General features: G+C 34.6%; 1 protein-coding gene across 1 annotated transcript in view; it reads right to left on the bottom strand.

The window, feature by feature from the left end:
- USP45 (ubiquitin specific peptidase 45) overlaps nucleotides 1-15,361 on the bottom strand; it is a 60,539-nt gene that overhangs the window by 35,588 nt on the left and 9,590 nt on the right. Inside the window, exons 5-7 of the mRNA XM_090280564.1 lie at nucleotides 13,016-13,116; nucleotides 1,021-1,163; nucleotides 349-444 (exon numbers count right to left, since the gene is read on the bottom strand). Of these exons, the coding sequence (XP_090136690.1) occupies nucleotides 349-444; nucleotides 1,021-1,163; nucleotides 13,016-13,116 (340 nt within the window). The remainder of the gene's footprint in view (nucleotides 1-348; nucleotides 445-1,020; nucleotides 1,164-13,015; nucleotides 13,117-15,361) is intronic.

Consider the following 15,361-nt stretch of genomic DNA (forward strand, 5'->3'; position numbering starts at 1 on the left):
AGGACAAAAATTCCATATTTAAGCAAATGTCACCAATAACTACAAAACAAGAGCCCTAGACATTTTGTTCAACAAAAGTCAAACACTTCTTGTTATTTCTAGTACATTTGTTTGAAAACTATCTCAATATTTTTGTATTGTTTGACCCATATGTTTGAAACATTATCTTAAAGTTATGATTTTAGAAGTTTTAAATCTGATTGTTAATTTTCACATAATACTACTGAATTATTTTTTCAAATTCTCTGACTACCATCTCAGTTGATAGTTCTGAAAAACAGGAAAGATAGATTTCAGCAACATCAGCGGCTCATCCCAAAAGGGCTCTTTTCTAGTCACACTTCTTACCAGCTGAGAGTCTGACGAAGGGAAAATCTTGAGTTCTGTACCATTTTCTTTGATCTCATTCATCAGTTCAGTAAGAATGTAAGACTGTGCCAGGTTCTGAAAGAAAACAAAAGTAAAGTTTGCTGATTCAGGCACACTATGCCTCTGATTTTATGGAATAAATTACTCTCCCAAAATTTCAAATTTTGTCTTGAATAGCAAAATATTTTCAAGTTAAAAAAATTTAATTGAATATATTACTGACAGAGCCATGATAAAGTACAGAGAAGACATTAAGAAAAAGTGTAGGAAAAGGCTTATGTATGTGCATGACAATGGGAGGGGGAGAAAGGGGGAAAGAAAGAGAAGGATCTAGTCAAAGAACTACTATAAATGACCCATGGACATAGACAAGGGGGTGGGAATTGACTGCGGGAGAGGAGGGAGGTGGGCGGGGCAGGGGAGAGCAATGGGGGAAAATGGGACAACTGTAATAGAACAACAATTAAAAAAATTTTTTTTTAAAAGAGCCTAAGACAAGCAAAAAAGAAAACAAATATCTAGATGAACATTTTGCAACAAAAATATCTAGATGAACATTTAGCAGTCATTTGACAGTCTACAGGTATGCAAACAAATATAAAAAATTTAAATTATCTCTTACATTTTACAAAGCTTTCTGATGGCTCTTACCTGCATAACTGCATTAAAAAAACAAGTATTTCCTAAATTCGTAATTCCTTTTACAGATGTTACACAGCTGCCTTTTCTTCCTTTCTTTTTTTCACCTGTTTCACATTTTTCTTCACAAAGTTTTATAATTCTAGAAAATGCACCTAAGTTAGAAAAAATCATAACTGTCATGAAATTTAAAATTAAGTACCTATCATTTGACATAATTTAAATACATTATTTGAAATCAAATAAGATATTTCCCCTGAATCAGTATTCCTAAAGTGCAGGAACAGAAACACAAATAAATGTGTTGAGTTTAGTATCTTACTGGTAAAGCAATTAATTTTAAATTTTTTTAATATACACATCTGTACCTCACACTACAATGCAGAATAAATTCCAGATGAATTAAGAAATTAAGTATAAAAGAGTAAATTAAAAAGACAAATACAAAAGATCCAGATCATGGTTCCTAAATACCATTCCCTACTAAAAAGAATGTAGACTCCTTGAAGAAAATGCTGATTCTTAACCTGGGGAAGCAAAGAGGCAAAATGAGCCTGTAACATTATTATTGTGCCAGAAAATAAGGTAGTGCTCAAAAAACGTGATGAGTATATCAAAATCCTCAGGACCCATTTTTAATAGGTTCCCACTGGTCCCATAGGGGGGCAGTTTGAATATCAAAATAAAGAAGGGCATTAATAGATTATCATTCACTGAACAAAATGAAAGTGATACTGAATTGATAATAATAAAAAAAAGCAAAACACCATATAGTGGCAATTTTTTAATATTATTCTTGCAACTTTTCTGCATTTGAAATTGTCAAGTAAAAAGTTAAAAAATTAACAGAATTATAATATAACAGGTAAAATACCTAAACATATAGTACATAAGAACATGTTTTGGGCTTACGAACTTGTATAATCAATGCAAACTTGCAAATTATAGTATCATGTGTAATAGCAGTATGAAAATGAAAAACAATTCCTAACATTTATGAACTGACATCGTTAATCATACCTATTTAACAACAGATTATTTTCTGAATCATTATTATTTGAAGTTTGACAGGAAATTCCCAAGTTCTCAAATTTTTTGGTTTTAACTGAATGTTCTTTTAGATTCAATTCCTTTCAACCTCAGATTATGTAATTCTTTACAATTACTTTACATAATTCATTCATCTAATACTGACATGCTCCCTTGCACTGCTAATTAACCTTTAAATGTTTGGTAGTTTGCCCCTCCAATCAGATTAATGGAGATTAGGGAATACCTCCTATAACTGTTCTTTCTTCCACAGGGGTGTGATGTTGGGGAGAACATAATTATAAAAATTCAATATAAATGAAAACCTACAAGGTTAAACAGCAAATACGGTAGACTTATAGACTTGTAGTCCCCCATGTCTCTGATGAGCTCTTAAAAAGAAGTAAGTTAAGACACCCCCTCTCCACCCTACCCTTCTGTACAAAATCATTAAGAGAGGTGAGCAGGGGTGGAGGTGGCCCTGGTCTCAGGACAAGGAGCAAGAAACAAAGAGCATAAAGAAAACTTTAGTCTTGGATACTGGCAGACTGATGTCATGTACATGCTATCAGTTCAAACAAAGCTTGACTTGGCATTCTTGACTCCCCCCCAACACCCTGTCCCCACAAAAGGCATCTAGAGATGGGGCTCCAATATCAAATAAGTGAAATTATTAACACATTTTCTCCTAGACTTTTCATAAGGATTAAATGAGCTGCTATTTGCAAAGTAGCTGGTGTGGTAAGGACTATGTGTATAAAAAATAATCCAGAGAGCCCACCAGAAATTGTTATTTGTACCAGAATCCATATCTTCATGAGCTATCCTTCATGTCCATTGCTTATCTGCCTTTTTTTTCTTCTTTTTAATTATTTTCTGTACTTTTTTCCCCTCAAGTTTATTTTTTATTTCTAATTGGATTTTCTAAATAGCTAATGTGAGTTTTGCCTTTTACATTAACTTTGTGGTTTTCATAATTTCTTGGCTTTTCTTTTTAATGTGTGAAAATAGCTTATCTCATTGGGAAAAATGAATCAGTGGTTTCTAAGATGTTTCTATCATTAAGAAAATTGATAGCATGGAAAACATTTTGCTTTCAAGCCTTAACTTTTCTCTTAAACTGTGATGCAATAGTTTTCCATAAACCCTATTACCTGCTTTGCTCCTTTATTCCTGTTTGCTTATTCTTTACACATTATTGGTGGTCATTGCATGTCTGTTGTCCACATATTAGAGTTGTTTTTAACTCCCAACCCTAGAATTCCAAGTTAACACAGTGAAGAACGAAAAAGATCTTTTCTCCTGTCCTCCAGATATTACAGTAAATGATAAGAATTAAACTCCATACAAGAGTTTTGGAGCAAAGACTAGTACAATTGATAGAGGTCACTAAAATGCAGAAGCCAGGCATGAAGAAAAGAGAAAGCAAGAAAAAGCCAGACAGTATTCAGATTTGCAAATGAATGTGCAAGCAAATGGAAACAAAAAAAAAAAAAAATCAGTGCTTAAGAAGCACTATGCAAACAAGAAGCCCCACAGTGAACCTGGTTGGGGTTGCAAATGAGAGCAGTCCACCTCTTCGTTATTACATCTGAGATTGCCTCTACATGGTTTCATAGTGATTTGTAAGAGATTTAAGATGAAAGAGTAATTAAATCCATGCATTACTCCACCTTTTTAGCACAAGGTTGTTACTCTGATTTTACATTTACAAAATTCAGTCTCTGACAGGTTAAGTGATTTGCTGATGGTCATAATGATAATCTTTTAATTATAAATCCATTGTCATTTTACCACCTAATTTCTCTTCAATGATTTATGTACAATAAGAAGAATTATTAAAGAAAGTAGGGCAAGATTCTTACATTTTTGGGTATACGCAACCCTAAACAAATGTGACTCTTCAAAAGTATTTCCCTCAGTTAACATTCTTAATAAATGTTGCCATAGCATTTTTTAGCTTACTAACACAAAGACAGAGTGACTGGGCGAACTAAACTATATAGATTATATTAGCTATATATAAATATATTACATTATATAATTTATTATTTACTTGGAAAAATACTTCCAGAAATAAATATTTTAATCTCATAAGAATAGCATTTTTAAACCATAACATGAAAATGATTTATTTATCTGTGTACCACATTTCCCATCAGTTTTCAAAACATCTGGGACAGCATCCTGAAGTAAACAATGTTCATAAGACCATCTGGACAAAACTGCAGGCAAAAAAAAAGCATAAGCATATGGACAAACAGATTTCACCCTTCCCTTCAGCAGTAAGGGATGACAAATGTCAAACCTAGACATATCCACGCTTCACTGTGCGATGCTTTTCAGCACCACCTGGCTCTCCAAGCAGAGACACCAAATAGGGACAGCACTGCCAGGAAGAACATATCCACAGGCAACAGCAATAAAAATAGTTTATTTCATGGTTAAACAGCCACTTCACACAAGTGGCAGGGATCTATTTGTTGACTTTTACATGTAAGTATGTGAGGACATTTTCAAAAGTAATTATGCTATTGGACTTGAATATTAAATAGATAATTTAACAAGAAAATAAAGTGGTATTTTCTAAGAACTATTTAAATTTGTTTTATTTAAAGTACAAGTTTTTCATTTTACTGAATAGGACATTTATAAAATGTGACAGTTCAAATTCAACTGATTTATGAAATGTCCATTGAACCACTACTTATATATACTCAACTGCTTATGATTTATGACTACAATATAAGGAACTGATACATAGTGAACAGCACGGAGATATTAAGCCTTGAATTCATGATGATATATTACTAAAACTTTAGAAACCAAGCATACAAGTGTATTTGCTAAGAAACTGTCAACTGAAGTTTAAGATTCTAGATTTAAAAAAGGGTGTCTCAGAATCAGTGTCTCAATTATTTGACATACAAACAGGTATATGTTTTAATAAGAAGCAATTTACTACTTCTATTAAAGAATAATTACTGATCATTTTATTTTTAGACACAACAAAGCTTTCTCATTCTGGCAGTGATTTTAGATCTTATTCACTTTAAGAACCAAATGCACTACGGACTATACCTCAAAATGTTTTGAAGTATGGTGAAATTAAAAGGACAAAGCTGCCACAGCAATAACAAAAGGCAAATTATACAACATTCTGATTATCATTTGTTTTGTTCTCAAGTTTTACCTGAACCCATGAAATGCCTATAATTAGAAAGAATTTCAGTGTTAGAAAATTATTTTATTAAAAGGGATTTACTCTATCTTACCTTTTATTACCAACACTGTCACCAGATAACTGCATTTACGTAATCAAGTAACACAGACACCAGAAGGTAAAGAATATTGAGAGAAAACTTCAGGCATTCTAGATAAAAATTTTTAAGTTCTTTTATATCTCTGTAGTTTACCTTTAATCCTATAACCTCAGTACTGAAAGAGCTGCGGATTGACTAACCTGATAAGATTTTGTACATACTCAGGTCTTGCAAGACAGAAAGCTGGTTGAAGCACCAGCAAGGCACAAAGCAAAAACAAAACAAAAATTGATGGACCTGGCATCAATAACATTAAGAACTTCACTATTACCCCCAAACCCCTAAAAACTATAAACAAAGTTAAATAAGAAAAAGTGAGTATTCCTGTCAACTATAAGCTTTGTATAATCTTTCTGGAGGTTAGTTTAACAACAGTAATTAAAATTTAAGATGTGTTTACAAATTGGCCAGAAGTCCCCCCAAATTCAGCCTATAGGAATAAAAGAGCAAGTGCACAGAGATGCAGCTCTTCTTATCACAGGAGGAAAAATAACCGATAGTGGATTTGTTGCCAACTAATATTAAATGTCTCTTTTCTCAAGAGTATAAATATTTGTAAGTTACTTTGGTTAAACCAGAAGGAGAACAATGGTGTTTCCCGAGTTTCCCATAGGCATGAGGAAAGTAAACTTTGCTATGTCACTTATTTAAAGAAAGAGATTGAGAGCATTATCTACTCCGATAATTATCTCCATTGCAGAGAGACGACGAAATCAGCTAGTTAATAACAGAGAGTAAATTCAAAACTCGACAGTCTGACTTCAGACTCTGCACACTTAAACATTATGACCTACTATCAATCTCTATAATAATGGTTGGTAAGGTTAATAAGTACAATAACTAAGACACTAATGAAATGCTAGTGATGATATAGAAGTAAAGGCCACTGCTCTTAAGCAAAGCAGGCCGTACTGGGTGCTTTGGTGTGTATATATAGCTTTATTAAAGTTTATAGCAGCCCTTCTCAAAGGTCTCCTCAAGTGAACTAAGCTCTGATGCCTTAGGCACTCAAGTATGCAATTAACTTCTCCCTGTGTTTCCCAGAAGGATACTAGTTAGGTGTCATCTTTAGGGAAACTGAGAAAATAAGTCACTCAAATAATTTTATCTGTTCTATAGCTTGAACAAGGAACCCCAGATTTAAGTCCCTACAGGTAATAATAAGTTGTTTTTTAAATGTCCAACATCTTTTTCTCCTTAATCCCTTTTATACAGGGAAATAACATTTTTAGTACTTATTTTTGAAAATTCATATTTCTTAGGCACACACTGTCACTTTTAAGCAGAACAAGATGTATTACTTTTTAAAAATGTATTATAATACATTCAAATTGTCACTGTATAAGGGCACAATATTATTACAATTATTTTTTATCCTCACCCAAGGACATTTTTCTTTTTTCATTGCTTTTAGAGAGAGAGGAAGGGAGAGAGAGAGAAACATCAATGTAGGAGAGAAACATCAGTTGGCTGCCTTCTCGTATGCACCCCAACCAGGAACTGAACGCTCAACCTGGGTGTGTGCCCTGACCGGAAATCAAATCTGAAACCTATCTGTTTGCTGGACAATGCTCTAACCAACTGAGTCATACCAGCCAGGGCAATATTATTTATCCTCAGATACACTGTTTCAGATCCCAAACATACTATTTACTTTCTTATTTCATGAAAGATCGAGCAATCTTATACTTAATACAACCAAAAGAACCAACACAAATCATGTTTCTTTACACCAAGAGTATAAGCTTAATGAACTTAACAGAATATTCTATTCTCTCCTTAAGCTCTTTGAAAATGGTATCCCACCAATATTAAAATTATGGGAAAAAAAAAGTGGGATTGTCAATCATCTGTTTAGTTCACAAAAAGCAAACCAATATTCAACGATATTATTTCACCAGGGACTCCTGTATTCTATGAATATTTGTAGAATACTTACATGACATTACAAGACTATCAAAGTGACAAAATGAGCCTTTCAGAGAATATCAACCAACTTTTTAATAATATATATGTCTGGGTGGGTCTCACAAGAAAGTCTTCTTGCTTTTTTTCAATTTTGTGTTATATATGAGGATTTTATTGGTTGTTTTTAGTTTTCTTTTATGTGATTGAGGTGGAGAGGGTGTGAAGGGATTTCTTTTTTAAGCAAATCCGAGCATCAGATGTGAAATCTACACAGCTGTAAGCATTCTTCTGGGAACCTGTACTGGGGTTCCCTCAACTGCTTAATGCAATTACATAAACCAGTCATGTAGTATTAATGTAATTTGCCCATTTCTACAGCTGAAAAGAAGTTTGATCTTTAAAAAGGAAAAAAACTTGCTGCCCCATGACTCCTCTACCTTGGAACCAAATAATAATTACCTCACCTGTTTATTCTCAAAATTCTTTAACTCCTAGTTAACCATTAGCCTTAGGAATCTTTATTTGATCATGTAATAAACCGATATTGCCACATACAAATGCATTCCTATCTATCTCTACACTATAGCCAAGAGATTTTTCTAAAATACAAAACTATCCACGTCTCCACTTAAAGTTAGTGGTTCCTCAGTGCCTGCAGGATAAACTCTGAACTTACATGGTACTTTAATGTCCGTTCCTGCATACCTCTCAACTCCCACCTCTCACCATTCCCCAGCTCCACAAAACTCAACCTTGCAGCTCTATAAAATTTCCATGAATGTATCAAGCTCCCTCATTAATAAGCTATTTCCTCTGCTTGGAACACATAGCCTCTTCACCTAGCTGATTTCTAGATGTCTTTCAGCTCTTGGCTTAGAAAGGTCTTCCTTTACATAAAATGTTCCTGCTCCTCCAGTCTATGTTAGAGATTACACTAAAGTATTCTCATAGTGCCCTGTATTTACTCCATCACAGCGCTATTTAAACAAGCAATTATAATTAAGTGTGATTTATCATATTCCTTACTGGACCAAAAGATCAATAATGGCAGGAACTGAGATATTGATCTGTCTCATTCACTACATATCTCCAATATCTAGCACAGCATCTGGCTAGAAATGCAAGTGTATTAAAAGACTGAATGAATAAATAAAATAATTTTGATATTAAATACTCAGGGTTTGGGGGGCAAAAATGCAAAGCTTATCTACTTCTCCAGTAAAAACTGGTTACATGCTAGTTCAGTTCAATTCATCAAGTATTTACTGCTTAGCCACATAGGAATAAAAAAGAATATAAGCCAGGGTACAATCCTCAAGGAACGTACAGTTTTACAAACAAGACACATAAACAGATGAAAGCTAAACACTGCCAAACCCTGTGGTATTACATTCTAAGGTCTGCTGCACAGAAGAAAGGAGATGAGAAAAAGGATTAGGCAAGTGTTCTTGGAGTAGGATTGGAGCTGAGCCTGAGAGCAATAAGGCTGAAGACAGAAAATATAGACAGAAATGTGCTAGGTCAGCAGTTCTGAAAGTGTATCTGAAAACCCCTTCCTGAAGAAACCATCCTCCTTTTGAGGTACTTCAGGTCAAAAGTACTTTGTAAGTCTAAGATATTTGCTTTTTTTACTTGCATTCATTCTCAGTTATACAATGCAGTTTTCCAAAGGCTACATGCCATGTGATACCACAACAGATTGAATGCAGAAGTAGGTATGAGAATCCAGGTCTTTTCTATTAAGCCAGATATTAAAGAGATTTTTTAAAATGTAAAACAATGCCACTTACTAAGTTTGTGTTATTTTTTTTAATTGTTCTTTCTTAAAAATGTGATTTGTGTTAACATATGAAGTTACTGCTATTTTTCAGAAAGTTAATATTTTAGTTTTCTTAGTTTTAACTTCTGTTATGATAAGTAGTGATATATAACCTACCTAACCAAAGCTCTTCAAGTCCTCAATAATTGTTTGAGTCTAACGAACTATTAAGCCAAAAGCTGAGGTTCACTGAGCTAGTTGTTTTTAAGAGATGAATGGGGCACCAGCCTAGATAGATTCTCTGTATAGAGAAGCTGATTTAGATGTATCAGACAATAGCTCAGTCATTGCATAACTTAAAAACATATTTAAGGTACAGGTACAGACTTTCCTCTCAGTAGTTATTTTTCTTAGTGCAAAATACAAAAAGAATCTTTTCAAATCATTCTTATTCTTCCGCCTAAATACAGCATATTCGGTTTCATATTTTTTGAATTACCACATACAGCTGCATAGTCATATCAAGCATTCTTTCAAAGCTCAATAGCAACTTTCACATTTGGTTTTTAAAGTATTTGATAAAAATATACTAACGCCTCATGCGAAAAAGAATATGGCAAATTACCGTCCCAAAAAAACTTACTTCTAGAATGCCAAGGCATCTTATTTTAAATCAAAGTGGCCTGAGAGATCCTGCAGCTTGGAAAACAAAGGTATCGCACATTCTGCTCTAGAACTTCTGGAAACCTTGGATTCAGAACTGGTGTCTCTCTCTAGATCTGAAAGCTCTGCACACTCTCAAGTTCCCTCAAGAACCTATTCCCTACTCTTCCAGGTGTTACCTGTGGCTCCCAAAACACAATGAAAGCTTACATAGGTCCTTCCCACCACCTGAAATGATTTCATCTCCACCTCTCCCAATTCATCCTTTAAGGGTCAGCTTGAAAACCAACTCATCCTAATTTCCTTCTGAATTCCTTTCAACTGAACATGATATCCCTCTTGGAATATCTAAAGGGCTTCGTTTAAAAATCTCTCAAAATAAAAATTCTATTCTACTTACATTATCATTACTTTCTATCTCACAACTTCTTTTAGATCTTAAAACTTTTTTTAAGGCAGGAACTGTTTTATCAATCTCTATTTACAGAAACCCCATGGAAAGAGGGAAAAAGCGCTGAGGAAAATGAGGTTCCAACAAACCGCAATCTGTGTAGCTAATGACTGCAAGAATCAAATCTGAATGCTAGAATGCCTGACTCAAAGCCCATGTTCTTTCTACTATATTATCCCATGCTCCCTACAATCAATATTCAATAAATCTGTAAAATTAAATGCAATCGGACTGGCTTTGTTCTTAATCTCAAGGACACTCTAAGGTGAAAAATACAGAGAAAATAATTTCTATAATTGTATTTTTGTCACCTTGGCATCATTTTCCTGTATATATTATTATTATTATGAACAACAGCATTGAGGCCAACATCTATATTCCTGTCTATCACCACCATATTCTTCTTGATTCTTGATTTGAACATAACTGGAGTTATGACTAGTATGCCTGGGACAGAGTGAGATTTCAATAAATGTTTGTTGAATGAATATATGTGATAAAATTAATCATTTCTTCTACTGTCCAGGAATCTGAGTTTAGTTCCTCTAGCTCCTCCTCCAATTTCCTCACCATTACTGTTTCAGAGCAATAGCTAACAAATATGACATATATTGGACTACAGAAACTATGGCTGATAACTATATTTTTACATAATCTTTTTGGTTTCTAATGTCACTTACTAAGCAGTTCAGTTCTGCTCCTAAGGCATTTCAGAATTACCAAGTCCATTCACTCCCTTCACCTAATCAAAATCCTGAGTTCTGTACTTGATCCCTTCCACGCTTCCTCACTCATCACATCTTACTCCACCCATCTTCCACCAGTGTCTCTACTAGTCTCTCTCTTGGCCTACCACAATAACCCCCTTTAACCTTCTTAGTCATCTCCCCACTTTCACTCTTAACCCCCAACAGTCTATTCTCCATATAGCAATCAGAACAATCTTATAAGTCATATAAAAAGATGAAATAACTGCCCTGAACAGTGTGGCTCAGTGGGTTGGGTGTCATCCCACAATGTGAAAGGTCGCTGGTTCAACTCCAGGTCAGGGCACATACCTAAGGTGAGGGTTCAGTCCCCAGTAGGGGTGCCTATGAGAGGCAACCAATCGATGTTTCTCATTCACATTAATGATTCTCTCCCTCTCCTTCTCCCTCCCTTCCCCTCTCTCTAAAAAATAAATTTAAAAAAGTATTTTTAAAAAAGATGAAATAACTGTTATGCCCTTGCTTAAAATACTTTAATAGCTTCCATTATACTTCCAATAAAATAAAAACTATCTACCAAGGAGTTCCTTGCAGTATCCTTCATGACCTGCCCACTCACCTCTATTTCATCTCATTCTACTCTTTCCCAGCAAATTACACTCCAGCCATTTTGGCCTTTCTTGATCCCTGTGACCACTACATTGTCACCTACCTGCAATCTGTTCCTTTCCATTCAGCACTCTCAACCCCAAAAGGGCAAGATAAAATGTTTTTGTTTTACTACCACATATCAAATGACGTACAAAACCTAGCATGTGGGAGGCACTTTCCATTTTTGATCAAGAAATTGCTTCCCTATTACTCTTAATTTATATTAACATGTATTATTATATAGACAACAAGGTATGTAATTAATATGTAATACATTACTATTGTATAATAAAGAACATGGCTGCCCTTTGACTCATGTTCCTGAGAAGTACTCACTAAATCCTTGCATATCCAGAGTAGCTGAAGTGTCCTTTTAACGCATGTTGGGCCCCTCAGACCACACTTGATAGTTTATGTTAACAAAGTTAACAGACTGTCTTTTATACTCATTGTGGGAACCTAAACAGTTTATGCTAATGAAATAACTCAGGATGGGAGCCACTCATGCCAGGAAGACCAACCGTGTGATTAGAGGGCTGGGGTACTGGAAACTGAGTTAAATCATGTGGTAATGCATATGCAATGAAACCCCAATAAAAATTCTGGACATCAAAGCTGCAGTGAGCTTCCCTGGTAATAACACTTTGTATATTGTTACACATCAGCACATGCCAGGAGGTGTGATGGGTGATGCATACTGATCCCAAAGGAAGAAGATACAGAAGCTGCATGTTTGGGACCCTCCCAGACCCACTCTATGTGTGTGTGTGTGTGTCTCTCTCTCTCTCTCTCTCTTTTTTTTTTTTTTGCTATAATAGAACTGTAATTGTAAGGTTAGCACTTTCCTGAGTTCTCTGAATCATTGTAGCAAATTACTGAACCTAAGAGGGTAGTAAAAACCCCTGAATTTGTAGCCAGTTGTTCAGAAATGTGGGTAGCCTGAGAACCCCTGAGCCTGAGAATGGTGTGTGAAGTGAGGGAAGTGAGCCCTTAATAATCTGTAAGGTTAGCCTAACTCCAGGTAGTATCAGAACTGCACTATAATGATCTAACAAATAATAGATATCAATCATTTCATAAATATTTGTCAGGCATTATACAAGTAATTTATGTACATTATTTCTAAATTTTTAGAAAATATCTCAGCCTCACAACAACTGGACAAGATAGAACTGTTATCCTAAATTTTTTAAGTAAGGAAACTAATGAGTAAAAGCCACACAGGCAGTAAGTAACTTAGGTGGAGCCTCATATCAAACTCAGCACTGTTTGACTCAAAAGCCCACAGTGTAGTCAGTAACCTCACCAGTCTTTCATTACTGGTTTCATACACACACACACACACACACACACACACACACACACAAGCACAAGATAGCTATCAAAGAATGCACAGCACGTGTACTGAGAGGTGACCATAAAACCTAAGGCACTCTTTATGAATTTATGAACTCTTTATATAAAATATAAAATATTGTAGCTTAATACAAATGTCTTTAGCAATTGCTTAACTTACTTGTTTGAGTTTTAGAAACATGCTTCTGGAGAAAATCAACTATCTGAGCCAAAACCTTCTTATTACAATGTGTTGATAATTTTTCATCACACTCGTAACACCTGAAAACAAAATTTAAGCAAATATTATTAAAGTATTTTTAATAATTTTGTATATCAGGTAATAAAATTGGTATTTATCTACTTTTGTCTTTAAATTATGGTGCAGCACCAAGGAAAGTCTAGAGAAATAAGCAGTAGACAGTTCCTATGGAGCCTTATTATGCAAATTAAAGTCTTGGTAGTTCACCCTACATGAAATGGAATGTCATAAGGGGTTTTCAAGTAGGAGAATGATATGATCCAATTTAAATTTAAAACTGTCACTGACTAATGTCAAATTGGAGGGCATCAGGAATACTAGTAGATGAGGATAGAAAGATGAACACATTTATTTTATATATTTTCAGGTATAAAATGAATGAATCAGATTTAAAAGATAAGGGAGAGCAACGTGTCAAAATAACTGCTATGAGAAGGGAGAAGTGGATGAAGGTATGTCAGCGATTCTCAAACAGGAACAATTTTGCCCCCCACGGGACATTTGGCAATGTTTTGAGACAATTTTCGTTGTCACACCGGGGAAGCAGTAGGTAGAGAAGCCAAAGATGCTGCTAAACATCCTACAACGTATAGGACAGTCCCCTCACAAAAGAATTATCACCCAAACGACAACAGTACTGCGATTGAGAAGTCCTGGTTTAAAGGACGCAAAATTAGCTGTGAGTTGGTAATGTTTAAAGCTGGGTGATGGGTACAGGGCAAATAACTATATATTTGTCTACTATTGTTAAAAGGTTAAAAAATAAAGTTAAAAAATGGGAAGAAAATAATTGCCAGGTTTCTGGCTTAAATATGTAAGTGATGGCGGTTCCACTTACAGGGATGGGGAAGCCTGGATAAGGTTAGTGTTTTATTTTGTTTGGGACTTATTTGGGAAGAGGAGGTGAGAGAATGATTTTCAGAAACACATACCTTTTCAGAAAACAATCCTCTACTAAGTTTACTCATTAGTGCATATAGTATTAATAAAGGTTTCTTTTATATATTATCATTACCTGTTTCCTTTATCTGCATGAACACCAATGATAAAATAAAAATATGTTTGAAAGCAATGAAAGTTCTATAAACGTATTATACCAACGCTAACTTACACGTTTACAATCTTCTTATGTGTAACTATTAGTAGTCCTGGGATCAATAGCTGTGAACGAGGTCAAATATTTACTAAGTCAAATATTGTAAACTACCTCTGCCTGGGGTGGCTCAGTGGATTGTGCACTGGCCTGCGAACCAAATGGTTACTGGTTCAATTTCCCAGTCAGAGCACATGCCTGGGTTGTGGGCCAGGTCCCTGGTTGGAGGCGCACAAGAGGCTACCACGCATTCATGTTTCTCTTCCTCTCCTTCTCCCTTCCTTCCCCTCTCTAAAAATAAATAAGTAAAATCTTAAAGAAATAATATTGTAAACTAGTCAATTATTTACTAAACGCTACTCTATCACTTGCACACAGGAATAGATACAGCAATAAATCCATGAAGGAAATGAATCACAGAAAACATTCCCAAAACATCTTTTCCATAGACTATGATGGAATTTAAACAACTTTATTACAGTTATCAGGTTTACATTATAATAAGTGCTCACTATATACGAATGTAACTATTGCCAAAAATAATAAAATATAATTGCTCATTTTCAAAATATTGAAATACTAAGAAATTTTTACTGACATTGCATTTTAATGTTTACTTATTATAATATATATTGTAACTTTAAGAATACAAAAAGAAAACATAAGTAAAAACTGCACAATGGCAGTCAATTTTAAGAAAGAAGAACAGCTCAAAATAACTTAATTCTACTTGTTTCCATTAGAAATAACAAAAAAATTTAATCGCACACATACTATGAGCCAGGCACTGTTCTACATGCTTTATGTGTGTTTTCTGGTTTAATTCTTCACAACAATAAAAAATAGTATTATCATTTTCAATATAAATAGCCTTAGGAAGTATAATATTTTCTTTTTACAGATAAGAAACTGAGACAATTTAAAAGCAGTCATTCATATGGGGTCTGTCCAGAAGATATCTAGCCACGTAATATGAAAAATAGAGGCATTTACTGAAGAAGGTACAAGATATAAGAAACATTGTACATAGGACAATGATGCCGCAGTCTCCTCCAAAGTAGGCCCCTTGGGACCTCACACATTTCTCCCAGCTGCCATCAACTGTCCCATTGTATTTTCCTAAAGTTCACTGATGCTCTGAAACCTCTTCTCTTTCAAAGGTAATTTTAATT

The sequence above is a fragment of the Furipterus horrens genome, unplaced genomic scaffold, assembly GCF_987537825.1.
Source record: "Furipterus horrens unplaced genomic scaffold, mFurHor1.1.pri manual_scaffold_6, whole genome shotgun sequence".
Classification (NCBI taxonomy): domain Eukaryota; kingdom Metazoa; phylum Chordata; class Mammalia; order Chiroptera; family Furipteridae; genus Furipterus; species Furipterus horrens.